This window comes from Microcebus murinus, chromosome 15, assembly GCF_040939455.1.
Source record: "Microcebus murinus isolate Inina chromosome 15, M.murinus_Inina_mat1.0, whole genome shotgun sequence".
In the NCBI taxonomy this organism is placed as follows: Eukaryota; Metazoa; Chordata; class Mammalia; order Primates; family Cheirogaleidae; genus Microcebus; species Microcebus murinus.
The window spans coordinates 17,759,989-17,785,100 of NC_134118.1; the positions used below are offsets into that span (position 1 = coordinate 17,759,989).

The window sequence follows — 25,112 nt, forward strand, 5'->3', positions numbered from 1 at the left end:
TTTTTAGCATCTGAGAAGTAGGAGAAAAATTGTTTCCCCTAGAACTCATAGGACTGGCATAATCTCATTGGGTATACGAAAAACTCTAATCTACCATGGGCATACAGTTTTCTGATTGCTGATATTTAAATCTGGATTAATAAAGCCTAGAGGTGAGGGTAGGAGGAAAAGTGAACATTTATCTGTCATATGCCAGTAAGTTTGGTAAGCACACTTACCTTTATCTCATTTAATTTTTACAACTACCCAGATAGATAATTCTACAAGAAAAAAAAAGAAAGAAAACCATGTACAGCATCAAGAGATACAGAGTAAGAACACTTGTTGGGGATTCATAGGATGGCACTTGCTCCTTTAGACCAAGATCTGGCTTAGTCTTAAAGGCTAAGAACACTGACATTTTTTTCAGCAAGCTGAAAGATGATTCACCTCTCATGGGTGGATCACTTAACTAAACTCATAAGACTGATACATTGAGTTGAATTTACAAAAACAAAACAAAACAAAAAAACGTTGGACTGGATTGTTTGAATTTCAAATGGCAGGTACATTTTTGCCCTATAGAAAGATCTACATGGGAGGTCAGTAAATAGAATGTTGTTGAAAATGGAATCAGAACTAGGGGTGTCCAGTGAATTGACTTTTAGTGGAAGGAAGACATAGTCTGAAGTAGCTGTCCCATGTGGATTCTGAGCTAACTTGAGAAATTAATGATGGGGTTAGTTTCTAGTGGCCCTCCCTAGTCTGTTCACATGGGCTGGTTAGATTGAGCATTATAGCACTATATACTGATTTATCGGATGTGATAGGTAAAGATGATGAAGGCATCAAACACCTGCTCTGCCATTCCCCTGCTTTATCCTAATATCCTCCGTTATAAAACTCAACCATAACTGGAATGTGGACATTCCCGGTATTCGGCCCTATGAATGACCAGCTGGTAGCAAGTACCATGATTTGATGGCTTTTACCTGGAGAAAGTCTAAAGAGTTAGGTTGGAAGTAAATTTCATTGGCAGGGATGTAAGACAGAATTGTAGATATTGCTGTTGCTCTGAAAAAAATGTAGACTCAGAGTAGATGTAGCCCTGTTTCTTAGTTATACAAATTATCCTTAGTTCTGTCCAATTCTTATTGCCAAGTTCTTTTCTCAGTCTTTAGTTTGTTGTCCAGTGTGTGAATTGTCTTCTGCTTTATATTACATATTTGATTAGCTTGCCTTTTATGTCTTTGTCTTCATCTAAGTCTGTGGGGAAAAATATTTTGAATAGGATCACACAAAAATCATCACCATGCACAAAGCAAAGAAGCACTATTTGGCATTGGTTGGTTATTCTATCCACTTTCCATTCATCTGTGACTTTTCCATTGGCTGCTACTATATTTCTGGGTTTCCCTTTCTGTGTCAGCCTTCCAATATTAACAAAGAAAAAGGAATGCTAAGTTTTCCATGTGTTAATGATCACTGCTTTTCCTTTCTACTGGTTCTCAAAGTACATGTCTGATGATTAATGCTAGAATTTTACTTGTCTCTTATTTCCAGAGTCTACTTTTTCAAAATAGATTTTTTTTTTGAAAATTGGGTTAAGGTTATCCATCTCTAGTTCTTAAGCACTTTTCCTAATTTTTTTTTTTTTACCCTGTTTTCCTTTCTATAACTGCGAGTTGCTTCAGTTCCTTGCTAGGTTGATGTGTCTGGTGTTCGATATTTGTATTATCCTATAACGATTAGGAACTCTTACAAATGGGATATCATGTTGTTCTCCTTCATAAAAAAGTGAAGTGAAACAAAAATTTGTTTTTCTAGTATCTGTTAATTCTACTCTATTCACTCCTGTATTTGATATGTGTTTATTTATATAATGAGTATCTATCCTATGCTAGGTACAGTTACAGATGCTTCCTCAAGCTATGGTTGCATCTTTCTTTGACAGCCCTTTCGTTCTCAGCATTCTTCACAAGGCTCCTTTCATTTTGTGTCTTCACATTTATGAATTTTCTTAAAATTTCAGAGTATTACGGGGGCACAAATGCTTTGGTTACATAAATTGCCTTTGCACTGCCCAGCAAGTGTGCCCATCCCCCAGGCAGCATATACTGAATCCTTTATATGTAAATTTACCCATCCCTTCCTCCCACCTCCCACCCGCCTGACACTCTATGAATGCTACTTCCCATATGTGCACGTTAGTGTTGATCAGTTAGTACCAATTTAATGGTGAGTACAAGTGGTGTTTGTTTTTCCATTCTTGTGATACTTCACTTAGAAGAGTGGGCTCCAGCTCCATCCAGGATAATACAACAGGTGGTTCATCATTCTTTTTAATGGCTGAGTAGTACTCCATGGTATACATATACTACATTTTGTTAATCCACTCATGTATTGATGGGCACTTGGGTTGTTTCCACATCTTTGCAATTGTGAATTTTGAGATGAAAGTCTTGCTCTCTTCCCCCGGCTAGATTGCGGTGGCGTCATCATAGCTCACTGAAGCTTCAAGACTCCTGGGCTCAAGTGATCTTTCTATCTCAGCCTCCCGAGTAGCTGGGACTACAGGCGTGGGCCATGAGGCCTGGCTAATTTTTCTATTTTTAGTAGAGATGGGGTCTTGCTCTTGCTCAGGCTGGTCTCCAGCTCATGAGCTCAAGCGATCCTCCTGCCTTGGCCTCCCAGAGTACTTGGATTACAGGCACGAGCCACCGTGCCTGGCCCACATTTATGATATTACTCTTTGTGTTTGATCTCGCTTTTTTATTTGCCCTTAGTGAAATGCTTCCACCCCAGCTTTTGTATCTGATCATAAAAGTCTTATCTTATCAGCGCTCCCTATGTAGTTATTTGGTTTCTTTTAGTGTTTTTCCCTCTTCTTAAGACTGTGTGATACTTAATGATCTTATCATCTGCTCAGTTTTATTTTTTAACATTTCCCATCTCTCATTAGTCTACTAAAAGAGTTTGATTTCAGCTGATAATTAAATTAGCTTGGGTGTATGGTGTTTCCCACAATAATAAAAATTCATGTGATGTCTTTTCTGGTACAGCCTCACAATGGTGGAGAATGGCAGAAAAACCGCCGCTGTTAGTGGAGAGAATATTCAACAGAATAAAAGGCAGACTCCACATATTCAATGTTGATGGTGCCAGATGGAAAAACCAAGGGTCTTGGATTCAGTTTTCGAAAACTGAAAATAATCGCTGGGGTCTGACACAGCCCTTAGGTCTCATGGCAGTTTTAATTTTCCAGAATTTTCCTATTTCCCAATAATTGTCAGAATACAGAAGCAGAAAATAGTTTTAAATATCATTTCCTCCCTTGCATAATTTACATGAACAGGCGGAATCTGAAATTGAAGTAGCCGCGGGGCTTTATTTCAATGGTCAATTCTACTTTCCATAAGTAAATTGCATTCAAGTCTTTGAATGTGTCTATCTCTGATGTAAGTCTGGCAGAGTTAATCACTTCTAAATCATGTTCATTTAAGTTTTGAGGGCACTATTATTTGGGGGCTGACTTAAAGGTCCCTGGTTTCTCATTTTCTAGATTTCTGAACTTACCCTGTCTCAAAGCTACATGATGCTTTCATGGCTGCTGATGCAGAAGAAATTGATTTAATATGCATCACTTCACTTTCTTCCAACTGTGGAATAGAAATTTGAAGGGAGGAGCAGCTAAACCTTAAACTTTTTGGATAATTGTGCATTTTCTATGTGTATATAATAATTGTGTTTCCTAGGCCAAACACCGGGAGGTACAATTGAATTTACAATAACAGTAAAAAAGAGCATCTTTATAAATATCCTGTGATTCCTGTGGGAGCTTCACTTCATTTCGAATTCCTCTGGGATCACTGGTGTGGACGAGAGAATGAAGAGACAGCTCTTCTTCTTGCGACAGCAATTTGACTGCCACCTGCTGTCCATCAGTTTGTTCCTTTTTGGTTCTGGTTCTGGGCAGTCCTGCTAGACCCCAAGGCTGCAGTGTCTGATGCCCCTTCCACATTGCTTCCTTTTCTACTAAATAGGGCTCTAGGCTCCAACTGTGGTGCACCCCGTTCCATGAGGTATACAAAGCAAAACTGTGCTCTTAATGGCATACTGGAATTTTAATAGTATTTAAAAAAAAAACAAAAACAACTCTTTTACCTTTTATTGACTTTTACTTGAAGCTGTTCTTCTAGGAGCAGCTGGGCCGAAGGGTGTTCTGAAGGACAGATGCCATGCTGCACTCAGATGCTTTTTCAGTGGAATCTGGCCAGACTTGTATGTCTGGATTCCCTGTTCCTTTGGGGGAAGCGCTTCTTCAAGAGTGCCCTACACAAACATCTCTCAGGGTTGTTGTTACTATTCTCTGGAAATACCCAGATGCAGGGCTGAACAACATAGGACCTTGACATATCTATCTAGTACCATTATCTTTTCTTACCACAGGGACTTGGATTGCCAGTCCTGTTTCCTATACTTCTGTCATGTTGCTTCATTCATTGATTCAACAATTACAACATTCCAGGCATCTTGGTAGATGAGTGGTTGTCAGGGAGGGGTGGATTTATCTTTCAGGAGACATTTGGTGATATCTGAAAATAGTTTTGATTGTCGTGACTGGGAGGTGGGATGCTACTGGCATCTAGTGGGTAGAGGCCAGGGACGCTGCTAAACATCTGTGCACAGGACAGCCTCCAGAACAAAGAACTGTCTGGTCCAAATGTCAATAGTGCTGTTATTGAGAAATCCTGCCCTAGATGATGGAGATTCAGTGATCATCAAGACAAGTCCTGCCCTAAAGGATCCTGATGTATATGTCTGTGTGTGTAGTGGGGAGTAGATAATAAATACAAAGTAATATTAGATAGTGGTATGTACCATTTATATAAATAAAGAAGGGTAAGGGGAAATAAATAGATGAGGGAGGCTGTTTTGGATAGGATTTTCATGGAAGACCTCTCGTAAGAGGTTATATCTGAGGAAAGACATGATTTGAAGTGAGCAAACCATGTGAGTACCTATAGGAGGAACATCTCAGGCAGAGTTAAAGGGACGTACCAAGGCCCTGAGGCAGGAACAAGTTTGGTTTCTGTTTGAGAAAGCAAGGAAGCCCATGTGATAAAGCTACGGTGAGGAGAGCGTGAGTCATAGGAGGTTATTTGGGAGTAGTGGTCAAGGGCCTGATCACATAGATTGTGGTGATGAGGTCTAAGTGTGAGGAAGTCATTGGAGGATTTGGATCATGGAGTGTTGTGATAGGATTTACATTTTTAGAAGACTACCCTGGCTGCTGTAGGAAGAATGGATGGTAGTGGAACAAAGTGGCAGCATAGAGATTTATCAGGAAGCTATGGGTAGTGATCTAATCCAAGATGGTGCATTGGATTATATGTTAAATGTAGAAGTACTGAAAATCACCAGATTTGGAATATATTTTGAAGGAACTGGAACTGTTCCTGGAACTGTCAGGATTTCCTAGTGGAGACACATTTGGATATATGAGTCTGGAGGTAAGTGGAGAGGTCAGGACCAACAATGTGAATTTTGGAGTCATCAACATAGAGGTTGGGTTTAAAGCTCTGACGTGGAATGAGCTCACCTAAGAATAGAGTGTAGATAAAGGAACAATCTCAGGATTGTGCCCTGGGACACTGTAGGTTTTAGAGATGGACCCAACAAATGAGACTCGCAAAGGATGGCTAGAAATATTAATCCAGAAGCTTGGCGAAGATAGTGTTTGGAGAGTGTCTACTGGATAAGATGCTATTGAGAAAGTGGGAAAGGTAAGGACTGAGAGTTGGAAACAGAGAGGTCTTTGGTGACCTTCATAAGTGGGGTTTTAGTGCAGGGACAGGGAAGTACTGACTTGGAGAGGGTTCAGAGTATTATAAGAAAAGGGAATGCAATGAATATATTAAGAAAACCTTTTTCAAGTTTTTTTCTTAAAAGGAACTCATGATCCTGCAGAAAGGGATGATATAGAAGAGGGAGGGGAGGTAATTGCAGAAGCAAAATCCTTGAGAATGTGTGGGGGGATGGATTTCAGTGCTAGGTAGAAGGATTGGACTCACTATGGGCAGGTTCAGCTCATCCTATCAGAGGGGAAGGTGGAGAGGATACAGGCCTTGGATGGAGGTGGGCTAGTAGATGTGATATGCATGGGTTCTCTTCCGACTGCTTCTGTTCTCTTCTAACTATTATCATAATAGTTTTTAAATGTTTATTTCTCAAAATCCATAATATATAGTCAAGAGAGAAATTGAGGAATATACAAAAGTAAAAAACGAAGTAACTATCCCTTTGCCCAAAGATTAGTTGACTTGTTTTAGCCTTAATGTGTTTAGCTCTGTTTATTTATATTACATGTATATTTACTAAAAACAAAGACCATACTTTGGCCTTTTATTTATTTGATTTTAAAAAGTTGACAGATAAAACTGTATGTATTTACTGTGTACAGCATGATGTTTCATAGCCAACAAGTATATATACAAGGTGGAAATGACTAAATCTAGCTAAGTAATAGATGCATTGCCTCACATAGTAATCATTTTTGTGATGAGAACATTTTGCATCCACTTTCTTAGCATTTTTCAGGAATGCAATATATTATTAATTATAGTCACAATATTGTACAATAAGCTCTAGCAATTCTAACCAAATTAGTAGTTACCCTGTTGAAAGAGCAAAAAGTATACATGTGAGCTGAGAGGATCTCTACCATGAATCAAAAATAGAGAAGACAGAAAAATTATGTAAGTATTCTTTGTGCCTCCAGTCCCAGAGGTACCTAGGTACCTTTTTTTCTCATCCGAAAATGCCCCTCCTGAGTTTCTATAAAAGTGTGTGGCTGTTTGAGAGCAAGGGATAAATCTCTTTAGTCTTGTCTGTGTCGTCCAGTAAGAGAAATTGAGTCATTATTCCTTTGAATGTTCTACCTTAACTCCTTGTTAGCTTAACTTTATACTTTAACACAGAAATAAAAAGCTGAGAGGACTTTCGGAAATTCGTCTAGGTTGGTTTCTTTCCCCCAGAATGGTTATTTACTCAGCATTTAATGGTTTAGCAAGAAGATAGTGCCACAACTCCTTAGGTAAGTATATTTGACACAACCAGGGTAGTATTTAAAAGCTTCTTAGGACCAGCTTAATAGCCATGTGAAAAAAAAAAAAATGTGTCCAACAGACACGTTACATAAACAAATGTTACTTTAATGCTATTGTGGGTGCTCTCCTGTATTGATGGACATTTCTCCAAGCTTTAATCATGTCCGATTCTAACTAGCGGTGCCTTCTTTTTTAAAAAATTATTTTAAAGGGGGGCTCAATCAATGGTAGAAAGGGGACTCAAAGTAGTAATTGGTTTGAATGCATAGATATCTGGTCTTTATTTTCTCCTCTGACCCTCTGTGTGTATAAGAGGAAAATTCTGATCTGCTGGGGTTGGCAGGAATGTAATGAGTGTGTCCCTTCTTATTGGTGTTGTGAAAGGTGCCTAAAAGCCTGGTAGGGAGAGCCAGAAACAGCTACTTGTGACATACTGTGATTCTGAGTAGAAGAAACAGCCTGTACAGGGTACTCCTGTACTTCACTGGAGGTGAAGAGCCCAGACAGATGTACAAGAAGCAATTAATGAACGGTAAATTAGAATATATAACCAAATGCCATGTACTCTTAAGAAGAAGATGTGTACACATGTGAGTTTGACTTCATGTATATATACCTATCTGTATATGGGATGTTCAGAAAGTATTAATAGGTTGGTCAGCAAATTCTCTTCTTTTTATGCTGGGCAAGTTTTGCTCTTTACTTTCCCACTCTGCTCCATATTTGTCTGCGCTGGATGTAGGTTTTATATATTAATATGTTTACTCTCAATTTGGCCTGTGTTCAGTGATGTGTTGGGAAAGTCTTTTGAAGAGGTGGGGAGGAACAGCTACGATTTGTCATGTTTGTCAGTTTCTAAGGTGTGAGTACTTCCAGCATGGCTGATTTTAAGCTACCAATGTGATGTCACTGAACTTGGAGTGGGAAGAGATACAGTTGGTTCTCGAGGCAGCAAGAACCCAGACTGCCAGTGTTCTTGCTCAGTGTTTCTTTGAAGTACAGAATCTTGATTCTGATATCTGGAAAGAGACTATTTTCTCCCTTTTATACCTTTCAAATGCTGCCTGCAGAGTTGCTACCCCAGGGATTTTTTTTTTTTTTTTTTAATCTCTGTTTATGTGGTGCTTTAGCTGTTTTTAATTTAATCTCTTTGTGTTTTATCTCAGCATGTGTTATCTGCTTTGTTCTGTGATTAGTAGGGACTAATTTTACCTCCTGATTTTGGAGTTGATTAAACTTCATTGTGGATACTTGGATAAAAAAGCATAGCAAACTTTCTGTATATAACTATTAAATATTAATATTTCTTACCTCTACTCCTGAGAGCTGCTCACAGATCTTTGTAAATAATTTCATTTTTATTATCTTTGGTATTTATTGTCATTTATTTGCATTGCTTGTTTCCTTGTTTTGGGGGTGCTTTTTGACATTGTTTTTGATTTAAACATCTCTTTCCCTTTTCATACTGTGAGGTTTCTGAGGAGGAAACCTCTATCGTTCATCTTCATATGCCTAAGTTCTCTAACAAGTACCTGAAATTAGTCATTTGTTGAATGAACAATGAATAATAGACCTTTGCCTAATTTTTCAGTTTTATAATCACAAGATGTCATACCTGGAGAAAATATTTGGAATAATTCAAATTTAATTGAGAGTTGAGGCTTAGTTATGGCATGAGTTCTATATTCAATAAAATAGGGGAGAAATCTGGAACTAGGTCTTGAACATCATCTGTGGATGGGAGCAAAGAAAACAGCATTGGTGATAAAAGAGGAGGATTGTGAGAGGAGAAGAGAGGAAAAGGCAGGGTCTTAGACATGAAAGACAGAGTTACAAGAAGAGTATCATGTCAGACAGAAGATGGATTGAGAAACATTTGCTGGATGTGACCAGAGGGATGTCACTTGTAACTTTTAGAGAGCAGTTTATTAATGCATTGAGAGTAAATTGCTTTATGTCAGTACTTAAGGAAGATATGAGTGCATAGGAATGAAAATTAGTGAATATGGATCTGTCATCCAAGGACTAAGCTGAGATAGGAAGTAAAATAAATGTTTGTTATAGAGAAGCTGTAGAGTCCTAGAAGGGATAGTTATTGCTTATTTTAATGTTAGGCAATTTTTTCATTGTTGCCCTTATAAGGTTTATTGTTGAAATGCTACATGTAAAGTTCCATGTTTTGCCAAGTCAACATCTTTCCAAATATGAAAGCCTTAATTTGAGGTGGATGGAAATCTATGGTCTAATATGGATCATAACATACTTTCAACACCAGAACTGATATTGGATGATTTTAGTGTGCTATGCACATCTGTTGATGACAGTACTAGAAGAGAATGAAAATAAATTCCAATGTAAGGCAATTCAAGATGGTATTATTAGTGTATGTGCTTTAAGTTAATTGTTTGCACAAGAGGATATCTATGCTTTTGTAAAACCAGAAGTTACTATTTTAAATCAATAGATAGCATCCCATCACTGTGTTGAGTAAATTGGAGCACATAAATAGAATAAGAAAGAGCCTTTCCTACAGTCTAAGGAGAGAAAGGCCGTCTCCATGAAATGAATAGAGGGCAGCAATTAACAAGATACTGATTCTGTGATCCCTAAATTAAGGCAAGCACATAATAGAAGATAGTTCCTTTAACAATGGGTAGGCTAGTACTCAGTAAAAAAGAGAGGATTTTTAGGGGAAAGGAAAAGCATGGGATGAGAATTGTATAGATGAAGAAGAATGTACAAAAAAGGGGAAATGTGAATATGTTTCAATGTTGTAAAAGGAAATGATTTTCCAGGGGACAGCTTAGTTCCAGAATTATTTTATCAGTTTATTGTTTGTATGCCAGATTGAAAGTAGCTTTTTTAAAACCAGTTTTTAAAAATTATGAAAGTAGGATTTACACCTTTTTAAAAAAAAAATAATCAAGTTTAGTGATAAGGTAAATTTTGCCTTCTCCCACAACCCCCTGCCCTTTACTCAAGGATAACTGTTATGTTTCTTTTACATTCTTCTGGAAATGTTTAAAAAAAATATATATATATATATATATATATGTATGTATATTTGAGACTGGTTTTCACTCTATTTCTTGGGCTGAAGTACAGTGGTGTCATCATAGTGCTCACTGCAATCTCAAACTTCTAGGCTGAAGCAATCCTCCTACCTCAGTTTCCCAAGTAGCTGGGACTACAGGTGCACACATCATGCCCACTAATTTTTATCTAGTTTTTGTAGAGATGGGGATCTCACTGTGTTGCTCAGACTGGTCTTGAATTCCTGGCCTCAAGCGATTCTCCTGCTTTGGCCTCCCAAAGTGGGAGGCAGCTGGGTGTGGTGGGCTCAGGCATGAGCCCACCACACCCAGCCTCAACACATATTTCAGATATACATATTTTTATAAGCATTGTTCATTTATATTCCTGTAATCTACTTTTTTTCACTTAACAATATATCTTAGAGGTGGTTCCATATTGTCGTTACATTGACTTACCTTATTTTTTTAAAGCTGCATAGTGTTCAATTATAGGGATGTATATTATTTGTCTGCTCACCTATGTAAAAACCTTATAGATCTGGCATAGTGTGTTAACTTTTTTAAAAAGTGTATACATTTTTATTATGCTACACAAGGTTTTCTACAGGGTAATATATGTGGTTGTATATTTTGTTTCTATTTATATGCACACATTTCCCTGTGCCTCATATTTAGAATGATAAAATCATTGGTTTGGAAAACTTTTAAAGGTCATCTTGGACATGCTGCTTTAATCCCTTTGATAAAATATCTGCCACATGGAAGGAATAGTCTTTGTTTGAATCGAGAACTTGCTCACAATTATGGGACAGACTTGATAGTTAAAATCTTTCAGCTGCAAGGAACAGAATGCCTGAAACAGCAAGGGCATTTAATTTATCTCACACACGGGAAGCCCAGAGGTAGGCAGTCCTGGGTTTGGTTAATTTAGTAGCTCAACTTTGTGGAATCACTTAGGTTTCCCTCAGAGTTCCAAGACTATTGCGATGGTCCAAGCATCATCACTTCATACAGCTGTGTTTGAAGGAGATGCAGACAGAATAGTGATTCTTCCCTGTGTATCAAGGAGGAGATCCTGTCCCAGAAGCACCTTGGTGGACCTCCCCTTCCTTCCCATTGGCCAGAAGTGTGTCACATGCTCAAACCTTAGCTGCATGGAATTCTGGGAAAGCATGCCTCTGGATACTTCAGCTTCTATAGTGATAGACAGATGTTCTTAGTAAGGAAGATTGAAAGGAGTGGGGAGAGATGTTGAATTGATACTCTACAGAGTTGGCTAGAGTAGCTAATTTCATTTTTGGATAATGAGTCAAAATCTACCCCTTGGCAACTTCACTGTTGGTCATAATTAAACTCTATAAGCCATTCCTAAAGAACAAGACTTCTAATGAAGGAAATATGTAGAAGTTGTAATGTCTCCCTCCTTCTCCTTTCTCTACACTCCTTTGCATGGTCCTTTGTATACTGTCATAATGGTGAAAAATATAGGAGATCACTGTTCTCTGTGCCTCAGACTCTACCCTTGCTTTTGCATTGGATTTTGTGCCATAGCTGCACTAAGATTTTTTCTTTATAGCAACTCCTCAAAAACTATAGTTACTCCTTTATTTACTGTTTTTGCTTCCATTGTACTATGTCAGATACCTGAAATGATAAACTGATAGAAACAAGTCGCAACTTCCACCAAGTAGTTTGAATAGATTAGAGTTACAAGGACAAGTTGCATCCTTGTATCTTTTTAAGGTGATTACTTAGGATGTTGTAAAATTTAACAGTAAAATGTACCTTAACTTTCCCTTGCCTTTCCTTCTTTTTCATCAAACTTTTAAAAGACCTCTGATTTAGAAGGGACGGTAAGTACATATTTGATGTGGGAGTCCTTAGCTCTAAGTTACATACCAGACTTCATTTCTTTGGACTTAGTATTTGTGAAGCAGTTCTAACATTTTGGAGGAAAATATTAAATGATGTATAATAGAAATAAAAAGCCAAGACCTTGGATCCTCTGTGTATTACCATCCCTTCGACATCCCAAAGTTTTAGGGACTTTAAAAGGTCCATCTCTCTTGGGGTCTGAGCATCTGCCAATCATAGGGTTGCCCCTTCTGATTATATTTGTTCAAGGGCCCATCATTTTTCAACCCCACCCACTAGAATTATTAGGTAAGACCATATATTTATAGATGCTATTTCTGAGCACAAACTTATAATGAGTTAGATCCAATTATTTCATTTTCTAGTTGAGATAATAATGGAGATAACGTTTACTGGAACATTTCAGACTTTTCCCCCCTGACATTGAATTTGCAAAATTATTAACTTTAAAAACTAAACTCCCGCTTAATATTTTCATTTCCTTTTTGCACCACCCTTTGAATTTGTTTGCTTCCTGTGTGTAAATTTCTAGGAATCACAAGCCCCAGGAGGTTTAAAACTAGAATCTTACCAGTTTAATATTTGCAAAATATATTAGTTCAGAGAAAAAAACTCTGCCCCTCAAATAACATCATTTTTCACATGGGATGTTTCCTTAAAAGTCATATTATATGGAAAGAACATTGAGCTCTATTACTGAATAGAAAAGGGAAAACTTAGGAAGATGTGTAAACACTTGAATAGATATTTGTCCACCCTCTAACTCTATCTTCTTTTTGTATGTCATATGGACCTAGCCAATGTGGTATGACTGGCCCTCTTTTTGTGGCTTGCGAAGTCCTACCTTTTGTATTTAGAGCATGTGGGCCTTTTACATATTATCCCTAATTAGCACATTGGTAGGCCAGAAGAATACCCAGACTGACAGGTAGTCTGACTTCTTGGCTAAACCACACCAGATGCTGTTTGGTCCCTAAACTATTTTGATTCTTTTTTGTTCTTTAATTTCCTGTGATACAATGGAAGAAACTTCCCTACCTATTTCTCAGTGCCAAAAGGACAAAATCTTTTGTGAAAATACCCTCTCCCCCCAGCTTTGGTTGGTTCTTCATGTTCAATTATTTTCCAAGATAGTACCCAAATAATTGTATAAAGTCCTTGAGATCTTTGCCTGTTTTGAGTGCTCAAAGGTGAGAAATGTTTTAAGAGAGTTACAAGTTTGGGTTACAAAGAACACTTCTAATCTGTTCATAAAGACAGTGGTGACCTTAGCAGGTACATCCATTAGTACCTACTCTGAAAACCGTGGCAGGGCTGAGCAACCTTGTGGATGGTAGGTTTGGATCCATTATGAAGACTAATAGTAGAAACCATCACCCTTGGTTGTATTATATTTCCGTAAATGTTAGTCTATAAAAGAGGATAAATGAAGTGAAGAAAACCTCAAGCTTGGATCAAAGGCAGATAAACCATCACATTTTCTTTCTTTACACTTTAGAAGTTCACCTGGACCCCCACCGGACATGGTGTCCTGTCGCAGACTGTCAGACAGTGTGCCCTGTTGCATCAAGTGAACCAGGACAGCCTGTGATGGTCGAATGCCCTTCTTGCCACCTGAAATTCTGCTCCTGTTGCAAGGATGCTTGGCACGGAGATGTCTCCTGTAAAGACAGCCAGCCTATTGTCCTGCCAACAGAGCACAGGTAAGTAAGAAAACTCAGTCTTTGGCATTGTTCACTAGTTTCTTAGAAGCTCAATATATGTTGCTTGAAGAAGGAGTTACCTTGTAATGGTGTTTAGAGATTGGTCTTTTTCCTGCAGAACTTCCCTGAGAAATGTCTCAGAATTGGTAAGTTGCTAACAAAGAATAACCAAAAAAAAAGCATTTCTAAGAGGGATTTTAGTTATTTGCTTCAGGAGAATCTTCCAGATACTGCTATAGTTAGGGTTTGCATGAGTTTTGTGTTCTCTTTAGGTAGAGAGGCGTCATGCCCCACTGATTCTCAGGAGGAAGTCATGCGTTGTCCTCAGCTATTTTTTAGGTACGGTGTCTGCCTACCATTGGTATATCTTGTTCTTGTTGTTTGCAAAGAGAGACAAATTATTTTCTTACTGACTAAATTGCCAGCTCATGAGGTGTGCCAATCGTATCAGAAAGAACACAGCAATAGAAACAACAGCCCTGTAGTGGAGTACAGTCTTAAATTCTAGGGAGAGAGATTCTCTCTTAATACTTTATGCTCTGAAAAGGTGGTGCCAATGTTGAGGTTTTGTTATGATGAGAAATAATTAAATCTGTACCTTTTACTATGGAGGGTTTTGATGGCAGCAGCAGGGCCCAGAGTGAGAGACCTCTGTGTTTGATCCCTTGCTTTGCTCGAGGCGATGGCTGTTCTGCATCAGCAAGAACAAAATACCAGTGTTATAGTCCAGTTGGCTTAATCACCCAGTGCCTTCAGAGTATGTAGAACCAGTATTCAGGAATAGTAATGCTACTTGGCTATGATGCTGTGCTCGAATCTCAGAACAAACAAACGAAGAGGAAAAAAATCTAATGCACATGGGAAGCATGTGCTCTTAGCCAGATTTAAACCAGTGCTGCCTACGTTGTCGCTGCCATAGTAGTAAGTTCCCTGGGTATCACAGGGCAATGCGAAGAACTCAGAAGAAGAGGATTTGAGTGCTGACATTATCACTTGGTCTGTGTGTCCTCATACGAGTCTCTAAGCTTCTGTGAGTCTGTTTCCCATTCTGAAAAAAAGGGGAGTTAAGATACAGATTGAGCATCCCTTATCTGAAATATTTTGGACTAGAAATGTTCAGATCTCAGATTTTTTCGGGTTTTAGAATATTTGCATTATACACTTACCAGTTGAGTATCCCTAATGTGAAAATCCAAAATCTAAAATGCTCCAGTGAGCATTTTTTTTTTTTTTTGAGCTGCATATCAGAGCTTAAAAAGTTTCGGATTTTGGATCATTTGGGATTTGGGATTTTCGGATGAGGGATGTTCAACTTGTGGTAAGTGTCTCACCACTATATAAGGTTATTGTTGGTACCAAATCTGATCATACATTTGACAACACTTTGCGAATTGGATATCTCTGTGTGCTGGGTGGTGGTTTAGAGGCACAGTAGCTGAAGTGTAACCCAGTGCTATATGTCACCTGCCCTTCCCTCCCACCCCAACTTGTATGGCTTCTTCTTTTGTGTGCCCCTTTGGGCTGTGAGCCTGTACTTGTCTATTCCTGTGTTTGGAGAAGGTCTTTCAGTGGTATTTCAAAGTATTGATTATCGAGGCTCCCTTCTCCATTTGTTTAATGAACAGACCATTAGATAGATCTGCAGGCCCCAGCCCCGGGCTATGGACTGATACCAGTCTGTGGCCTATTAGGAATGGTCTGCATAGCAGGAGGTAAGTGACAAGGGAAGGAGCAAAGCTTCATCTGCATTTACAGGTGCTCCCCATCACCACCTGAGCTCTGCCTCTCCCCAATCCCCCAGAGTCCATGGAAAAATTGTCTTCCATGAAACCGGTCCCTGGTGCCAAAAAGGTTGGGGACCACTGAGATAGATTATCTATGCCTGGTTTGGGTCCTTAGCTGGTTCCTCTGTTGTATAGCCGACTCCTTGTGCTTCTTATTCAGGCAGTGTGTGCTCAGGGAATGACATATTAATTTGGCAAAATAATGAGTTAAATCAGCTGTGGAAAGTGTAATTATATAATTCACTCAAAGCCAAAATACATAAAGATTCCTTCTTGTTTGACTTATCTGCACATCTAATAATCTGTGTCTCTCGTGTTTTACCCACACCCTGTTTCTGTTGGAAGTGAATTAAGCACGGACATTAAGGGTTCATTACCTAGCTGTCAGGAGCCCTGGGAATTTAGTTGGTGACCATCAGCTGGATGCAATTTCTCATCCATTTTGTTTCTAGGGCCCTCTTTGGGACAGATGCAGAAGCCCCCATCAAGCAGTGCCCAGTTTGCCGGGTTTACATAGAACGCAATGAAGGCTGTGCCCAGATGATGTGCAAGAACTGCAAGCACACGTTTTGCTGGTACTGTCTGCAGAACCTGGACGTAAGTTCCACCTGGGACAGTTTTGTCGTCTGGTCTTTCTTATACTGTATCTGAACCTCAGCTAGTATCATACAGGGTTTCCTTTTAAAATATTGAGGCTACTTTTATCCTGCAGAAGGAATTTAGTTTTCTTAATGATACTTCCTAAGCCTGTTACTTTAGCTATCTCTAAACCTCCTTAGATTCATCACCTTAGCTTTAAAGGAAAGCTTTGGATTTAGGGGCATTTCCTGTTTTTTAGGCACTGTCTTACTCTATTATGTAAATGATTATTAGTGTCTTAGTTTTATATTGCTGTTGTAACAAATTGTCACAAACTTATGTCTTAAAACAATGCAAACTGATTATCTTATCGTTCTATACATTAGAAGTCTGACATAGGTATTACTGGGTTAAAATCAAGGTGTGGGCAGGGCTACCTTCCTTTCTGGAGGCTATAGAGGAGAATCAGTTTTCTTGCCTTGTCTACCTGGTGGAGGCTGCCTGCTTTCCTTGGCTTCTGTTTCCCTTTCTCCATCTTCAAAGCCAGCAACGTCACATCTTTCAGGCCCTTCTTCTAATAGTCATTGCTCCCTCTGACCACAGCTAGGAAAGGTTCTTGGCCCTTAAGGGCCTAGGTGATTAGATTGGCCCTATCTGGATAACACAAGATAATCTTCCCCATCCCCACGTCCTTAATTTAATCCTTCTTGCAAAGTCCTTTTTGTCACATGAGGGTAACATATTCACATGTTCTAGGGACTAGTCTGTGGACATCTTTGTGGGGGGGCAATTATTCTTCCTACCACATTGTTTTCTTCTTTTTGAATTTAAAGGAAAATAAACTGTTCAAATCAATGGTGTCTCTTAACTAACTGTCTCTTCTCGTTCATTGGCATGACAGTGGTATTGCTTCAGCTCTGTCAGTGCTCCCTTTCCAGATCAAGGGGCTTGGCCTAGTTATTATTTCCCCCCACCATTCATGAAGCAAGTATTTTCAAATTTCGGTGCAGTTTCATTTCAGCCCTGTGTCCAGGACAGTGGTAACCTCAGAGTTAAAATGTGCTCTGAAGGATTGCTGAGGTCATACTCCAATTCTGGTCCTTTAAAGTTTGGCGTAGCATAAGTTGTTTATAGATATTCCTTATTTTGGCAGCTTGGACCTATAAACTCTGTCCATATCGGCGTAATCCCTCAGTCATGGTTGAGTTGCCGTTCTTTTCTCGGCCCTTTGTTTTTGTTGCCTGGTTTGCTTTAATTCGATTTGTGTAGTGCTTTAGTATCAGACACACTGAGTGAGTGAGTATGACGTTAACATGTGATGTCTTCTGGCCACCACATGCCTGATTTTTAACTAGAAGTTAGATAAGTTATGTAAGACGATGTGTACGAATAGGAATCTTAATCAGCTTGATCTCAGTATTTTAAGAAATATAAATTGAGGAAAAGAAAATGGATATTTTAAACTCTAGACCAGGGGTCCTCAAACTTTTTAAACAGGGGGCCAGTCCACTGTCCCTCAGACCGTTGGAGAGTGCGCACTGTGGGCCCGGGACGAGTCGGCTGCTAAGCAGGACAGGCAGCAGCGGCAAAAACACCTGGTGGGCTGGATAAATGTCCTAGGCGGGCGGCATGTGCCCCGCCCGCGGGCTGTAGTTTGAGGACGCCTGCTCCAGATATTCAGCAGTGTAGGTTGAAAGAAATGGTTTTCATTTTTTAAAAAATGGATTTATTATATATAGCCCAATGAATTACAGTTACAATTGATATTGAAGACCTGTCATGATTCGAAATGAGCAATATTCTGGACGAGGATTCGACTGTACACAACACATGCATTACACATGAAAATGAAATAATTTTTGTTTTCCTTCATGTTTAACCAGAATATTTAATTGGGTTCATGTCCACAAGGAGGCTGAGGCCATGAGGTTTTCTTTAGGAGGCCAGAGTATAAAGGAATAAATATGTGCACCAGATCTCCATCCTTTGGCTGAAACATCTTTGGGGCGCATGGTGTTGCAAAGCACACGCTGTTCTGTCACTTGTACTGTTCTGGTGCTTGAGATGAAATGCCACAGCTGTTAAATGGCTGGATACACAGACTTCAAATGTTGAAACATCTTTTTCTGGTCACTGTTTTTTGAGATCCCATTTTCTCTGTGTTAGCCAGGGGCATTGGCTTGTTGGTAATGATGTTTTTCTCTCTAGGCAAGTGGTGTTCTACGTCAGATGGTGCTGTTGATCTCTGTTTACAGGAAAGTTTGAGAGCATGGGGCTGGCAGTGGGGTGGTTGTCTAAAATCCAAGCCTGAGACAGACACCAAACAGAGAGATTTTTGAGTGTTGTTGGGGTGTTGAGTTTGTTCCTGCCTTGATCATCCCTGTAGTTTCAGAGGACAAGGTATTCTTAATCATCTGCTTTTGCAAACCTATTCCCATCTCTAGCCTCAGAGGCTTATTCCTTTCACTCATCTCCTCTCTCTCCTGTGACTTCAACTTCCATTCAACATATTTATGCATTCAACTGTGTCCCAGTGAGCCTACATCTTTTCCTTGCTGCCCTCCCCCCTTCCTTTAGAAGCCAAGCTTCAGAAAAGCCTGATCACCTGTTTCTGTCGACGTTTACTATCACTCAGTCACTGCAGTGTGCTCCGATTACCACATAGTCAAACCCTGACCGAATTCTTCCCCAGGTTTAGAGTGATTTCTTATCGGTGACATCCAGTGGATACTTCCATCCCTATCTCACCTAGATTCTCCACTCCATTCGACATCGTGACCATTTCAGTGACTTCAGTGAAACTATCCATTTCAGTGATACTATCTCTGCTGGTTTCTCTTCTACCTTTCTGGCCACACCTCAGTTCCCTTTCCCCCAGGCTCTTCCTTGACCCCTTCTTAAATGTTTGTGTCTTCTTTGCTTTGCTTCTCAGTCTACACCTCTTTGCTTCTCAGACTACGCACCTTTCCCTGGGTAATCTCATTCTCCTCTACGGTTTCTTCCACCCCGTGTACACGGATGCCCAAGTCTTTTTCCCCCGAAGTCCAGATCTGTGTAATGAGCTGCCTTTTGAACAGTACTACTTGGATGACTCAACTATTTCTCAAGTTCAACATGTCCAGACTTAACATCTTCCCAACAAAATCCATCTCTGTGTTGACATTTGTCTCAAAGCCACCGACTTGTTTCCACCCATCAGGTGATTTCTTCTCCCTGTTTCTCCAGCTCATTAGTTGCCTTTTTAATATCTCATGACCCTAACTTCCTCTCCTCCATCTGTCCTCAGTCACTGGCATTTTCTCTGTCCTGGTTTGTCACATACTCCTTCCACTGCCTCGCTCGTGGCCCTTCCCATTCCATAGTGCCTCTGCCAGAGCCAGCTTTCCAAGATGATTGGGTCAGGTCACTACTCTTTTTTTTCAGAATCAATCAAGAGCCTCACAGATTCTGATGTTTTCACTCGGTGACTTGCAAAACTACCCAGATATTCTAAAGATTATGGAGTTGGAATTCCTAGGGGGAGTCATTAATATCACCAGAGAGAGACTTTGCTTCCACCAGGTGATGTGATGACTGAAACCTCTCTCTTTGTTTTTCAGAATGACATTTTCCTCAGACATTATGACAAAGGGCCATGCAGGAATAAACTCGGCCACTCGAGAGCGTCAGTGATGTGGAACCGAACACAGGTACCCTGAGCTTAAAAGGAGCATGGCGAACCAGAATTGTGATCGCTTAAGGAGCCCACTTCTTCATGCTTCCCACTCTCTTCCCTTCTGATTCAGCCAGCCTGGGAGGTCCTGGGGGAGGGCTAGGGAAAAGTAATGGGGCAACCACCCGAAGTTAATTCATGAGCACAGTCTTCTTGAGGACAGGTTTGGGGGACAGGGGCACAAGTGCAGCCAAGCCGTTAAGAGTGACCTGCAGGCCGGGCGCTGTGGCTCACGTCTGTAATCCTAGCTCTTGGGAGGCCGAGGCGGGCGGATTGCTCAAGGTCAGGAGTTCAAAACCAGCCTGAGCAAGAGCGAGACCCCGTCTCTACTATAAATAGAAAGAAATTAATTGGCCAACTGATATATATATAAAAAATTAGCCGGGCATGGTGGCGCATGCCTGTAGTCCCAGCTACCAGGGAGGCTGAGGCAGAAGGATCGCTCGAGCCCAGGAGTTTGAGGTTGCTGTGAGCTAGGCTGACGCCACGGCACTCACTCTAGCCTGGACAACAAAGCGAGACTCTGTCTAAAAAAAAAAAAAAGAGTGACCTGCAAAATGCAGGCAGATGTTCTTTCCTCGTGAGAAACTTTCCTAAAGCCCTCTAAGGCACATTAGCTATCAAAGGCAGCACTCTAAAACCCAATGGGCCCCCGCTGGGGCTTGGCTTCCTCTGTACATGCCATTGTGTGTTTATGTGGCTGGTTCAAAGGGAGTCATGGTTTATTTTTAATAGTGCTTTATATGTATTAAAGGCTGTGTTCTTTTTGAGGGACTCAATGCTAATATCTTAGTAATCATAATTAACATCCCTATGAGACAGTTGAGGAAACTCAGGTAGAGAGAGAGCCAGCACCAACAATTCATAATGATCACGGGCTTGCGACAGCTTTCTGTTAGCATCTGGTTTATTCTCAGCCTTGATTTAGTCCTTGGTGTCTCCCTGGTTTGTGTGCAGTTCACACCATTGCTGAGCACTGGCTAAAAGGTCCTATAAATGCAATTGTTTTATGTGCCTGAGATGGTGTCTGAGCCATTCTGGCTACTATACCAAATTACCATAAAGAGGGAGATTAAACAATAGAAATTTATTTCTCACAGTCTGGAGGCTGAGAAATGCGAGGTCTAGGTGGTAGCATGGCCAGGTTTTGGCTCTCTTCCTGGCCCCGAGATGGCCATTTTCTTCTGTGTCTCCACGTGGTGGAGAGCCTAGAGAAAGGAACAGAGCTCTCTGGTGGCTCTTCTAGAAACACTAATCCCATCATGAGGGCCCTGCCCACATAACCTAATTAACTTCCAAAGGCCCCATCTCCAAATGGCATCACTTTGGGGATTCAGGCTTTCAACACATGAATTTGGGGTGGGAGGAACACAAACATTGGTCCATAGTGGGTGGTGTAGTTGGAATAAGTATACATATAGAAAGATTTAACTGCTAAAATATGCTTTTCTTCTAAATTTCCAGGTGGTGGGGATTCTCGTAGGCTTGGGCATCATTGCCTTGGTGACTTCACCCTTGTTACTCCTGGCCTCCCCGTGTATAATCTGTTGTGTCTGCAAGTCTTGTCGGGGCAAGAAGAAAAAGCACGACCCATCCACAACCTAAAGATCTCCACGTTCATGTGCCACAGATGTCTGAGTTACATGAGACAGCACAGTGATAAAGCCCCACTTAGTGATGTTGCCTCCTCCTCCTTGCCAAACTTTGGAAGTGCCTCTGTGTCCAGACTTTGAACCTGCCTGCCAGCCTCTGGTGTCAGAAAAGGCCAGGTCCTGGGTGCGAGTGTTCCTGTGTAACAAGAACCGGGCTCTGCGGTCCAGGCTGTGTCTATGGAGCATGTCGGGAGCTTTGGGTTTGCTTGGGAGGAACTGACACATCATCATTTTATCATCCAAAGGATCCCAGTGGACTTCCAACTTCCTGCCAAATTCAAGGAACCCGAGTGAACATTTGATATAATAAATGCGTTGTCATGGTTGGCAACATACAAGATAACTGAGAAGCTAGAGTCTGTTCTGTGTCGATTTGGCCACCATGAGAAACCCAGGGGAAACCCAGTGTAGGAGGGGGAAGGATAAGACTGCAAAAGGAGAAATTCGCAGAGCTGTAAAGCAGGCTGCTTATCTTAGGAGTCGATGTGGTGGTTGTGCCTCTGCCGGCTAGTGGGTGTGTTGTTCCCGATGTTCCCACGATGACTTGGCAGGAGCACAATAGGTTTCTCCTTGTGTGATCTCGGCTTCAAGCAGGAGAAACTGCTGTGCGGAGGGAGTTGTCCCTTCCCAGTAAAAGAGTTGCAGCTTGTTAAACAATAGGGTCTAATTTAGTGTGTCTCCCTTGGCAAATAAAACTTTTTTAAGGTGTCCACATCATGTCTTACAGCTGGTAGCTGCGATCTGCAAAATCGTTTCATATAAAATGTGGGTAGAGTGCTTAGAGGTTCAAAACCTTCATTATAGATAACAGGGACCATTCTTGGGCTCTGTGTTCACGCACCCAACAGAGTTGAAATTGGACCTAAGAGGACCCGTCTAGGGTTAATATTAAAGTTCATAAGTACGTCTAAAATCCAGATGACTTACAGAACCTAGAATTTTTATCCATTGGGCATGCATGGATATACCCAATAGTACACACAAAATAAAGATTTACTTAAAAGTCTTCTGTGACTAAAATGGTTTATTATAAATCACCTTGAAGATTTTTTGCATATTATATATGTGAATTTTGGTTATAAGTTCATAACTTACCCAAGGGTATAGACTCATAAACATAACTCTTTTAAACCAATACTTACTATGATATCGTGCCAGCTCTGTTTGTAAAAACACTAATTGATGAATCAAGTTATTTACACGTTTTCAAACACAAATCAGAGCAGCTCTATTCTCAGCATAATTTATTATTGCTCTTTCAGCATCTGTCAGGACAATTTGAATACTGTGTACAAGGCACTGATAAAACAGCAACAAAGATAAGTAAGAAATAAAATGGAAATGCTTTATATATTTTAAATAGTTTAGATTTATATCATCTCATTGTGGATTTTTCCCCCATTATACTTTTAATCAGATATGAATAAACGGGTTTTGAAAAGACAAACCTTTTCTCCAATGACAGGATTATTACATAGTTGCCATTAGCAATGCAGCCTGGTGCTTCATGACACCTACACTAAATGTGGCTGGAGAGTTCTTGAAGCCAGGGATACCATGTCAGGAACTATCCAGGACTCATGATATTTTCTAAGGTCACTGGGTAACTAGATTATTACCTTGCTGCTATCCTGAAACTATGATTAAAGGATGACGCTTTGCTTATGTAATGGGATGTATCCTAAGTGGGGATGTGTATATGTAAGGAACTCTAATTCACATGTATGTGTTGATGTCTGATGTATGTGTAGTACATCTATTGGTCATGTACATTTTTATTTGCAGTTTGTATAGAACATAGATGAGAACTCTGGGAAAACTTTTGAATGGCAACCAACCATAATCATTTTTAATCATTTATTAGGAATTTCTTAATATTAAGTATCTTTGTTTCCCTTTGAAACTCTAAGCACTTCAGAAAAAAGAAAGCTCTTCTATCAGTGTATTTCATATAAGTGTACATATATTTGAATAGTTAATTTGCTTTGTTTTACACATAGCCTACTGCCTCATTGCAGGTAAAGGGCATTTATAACTGCTCAGGGGATCACAGGAACTGAACTGAAATTGAATCTTTGTCACAAGAATGTCCGTAGTGGCAACGTACTCCTCCATTAGTAAACTAAGTTTGGTTCCACAAAGAATCTTTAAACAGGGGCTGATTTCAAGTAACCTAAAATGCTGTGTTATCAAAAGAAAAGGTCCCAAATTTGGAGTAAAGGTAGAAGAAACTATGCTATTTGCTTGGCAAATTGAAGAAATTTGCCTTCTCACAGAGATATAACAGAATTAGTTACCTTTTGAGGGTAGGGCAGGGCTTGGGAGTGTGGGTTTTTTGTCAAACTGGTTTTAAATAACTGGATTCAATTTTTTTTTGTTTTTAATATTGAAAAGTGCCTGAAAAATGGTAACTTCTTCCTTAAATAGCTAAATGCGTGTGAGATTGTCAGAATCAACAGGAATAGGTTGATAGGTTCTATCCAAACATACCTCTTGTGCATCAAAGGGCATGATGAAAGCCGACCCAGAGGGTTTGTTTACAAAGGAGAGAGCTGACAACTTTGATAACAGAGGCTGATATTTTGGGGTTTGGATAAATAGCAGTAGAAAGAGTTTAACCTTGTCTCCTTTCACTGTCTGCCCGGTTTATCCTTTCCTAGTAATTCTCTTTCTGTATTAGAAGGAAATATGGGTCTACATAAGGATGTTTGGATATTGTGGCAAAAAATCTTTTTGTGTTTGCAGTGGTATTGGCCATTTGAAATAGAAATCAAAAGTCCTCCACCAACTTGTAATCTGGGTGTAATGACCCAGTATCCAGATGTACTGTGGGATGTATTAGCACAACATCTTGCCAGTTGCCCCCCATCTAGGAAATAAAGTGAGGAAGGAAATGTTAGAATCTTAGGCATCCTATTTGTTCATGCCATGGGTATTTGCTCTGGACTTGAAATCTGTACTTTGAAAGAGGCCTTTGAAAAAAACAAATAGTTCAGTGTGAATTTTCTTGTGGCTTGCATCATGAAAATCTTACCTATCCAGGTTTGCAAATCTACATGTTTTGTTTGAATGTAAATCACTGTTTCTAGAAACCCCACATTTTTTCTTAAAAGTTATTCAGATCTCAATATATTTTACTTTAGCTTTCCCTACACAGTGCTTCTAAGAGACTTTTCTTTCTGTTCATGAATAGATGCCTTTCTGTGTATAGAATCATATCTGTATGTGTAGTTTTAAGGTCAATTTCAGAAATGCCTTAGATGAATGACATTTTATATAGTTGTCATCTCATGTTGATTCATGATCCAGGAAGTTTTGTTATGTATTTAAGAAAGTGCTATTATGTTATATTTTTCTAATTCTTTGGGAGGAAAACAGCTGTTTTAGTCTGTCTAGCCCCAATAAATGTGAGCAGGAAATCAAGTGTGTTAACATTTGTTGTGCTGCACAATTCTAGACACATTCAGTATTATCCTCTAAGAACCAACCAAATCACTATTAAATCCTACGTTCAGAATTTGAAAAATGTTCCAGAATTTGCAATGCTATCTATGGAAATAATTCTTGCGGCTTTATTTCTTAAAAGAAATGAGGGCAAGTGTAATGCCTTTATTTTTTGCAGACTTTCTTATTATACGTGTGATATTCCACATTGCCTGTCACAGGAATTGATCATTATCCAGA

The 25,112-nt window shown here is 39.8% G+C and overlaps 1 protein-coding gene across 4 annotated transcripts in view; it reads left to right on the plus strand.

Annotated features, from left to right (window-relative positions):
- The window catches only part of RNF144B (ring finger protein 144B), a 163,237-nt gene extending 138,390 nt beyond the window's left edge, over nt 1-24,847 (plus strand). For all 4 annotated transcript variants that reach the window (XM_076010492.1, XM_012753539.3, XM_076010493.1 and 1 more), the window contains exons 5-8: nt 13,497-13,701; nt 15,938-16,082; nt 19,664-19,753; nt 21,241-24,847. In XM_076010492.1, coding sequence (XP_075866607.1) covers nt 13,497-13,701; nt 15,938-16,082; nt 19,664-19,753; nt 21,241-21,381 — 581 coding nt within the window. In that variant the 3' untranslated portion in view covers nt 21,382-24,847. The remainder of the gene's footprint in view (nt 1-13,496; nt 13,702-15,937; nt 16,083-19,663; nt 19,754-21,240) is intronic.
- The last annotated feature ends 265 nt before the right edge of the window (nt 24,848-25,112 follow it).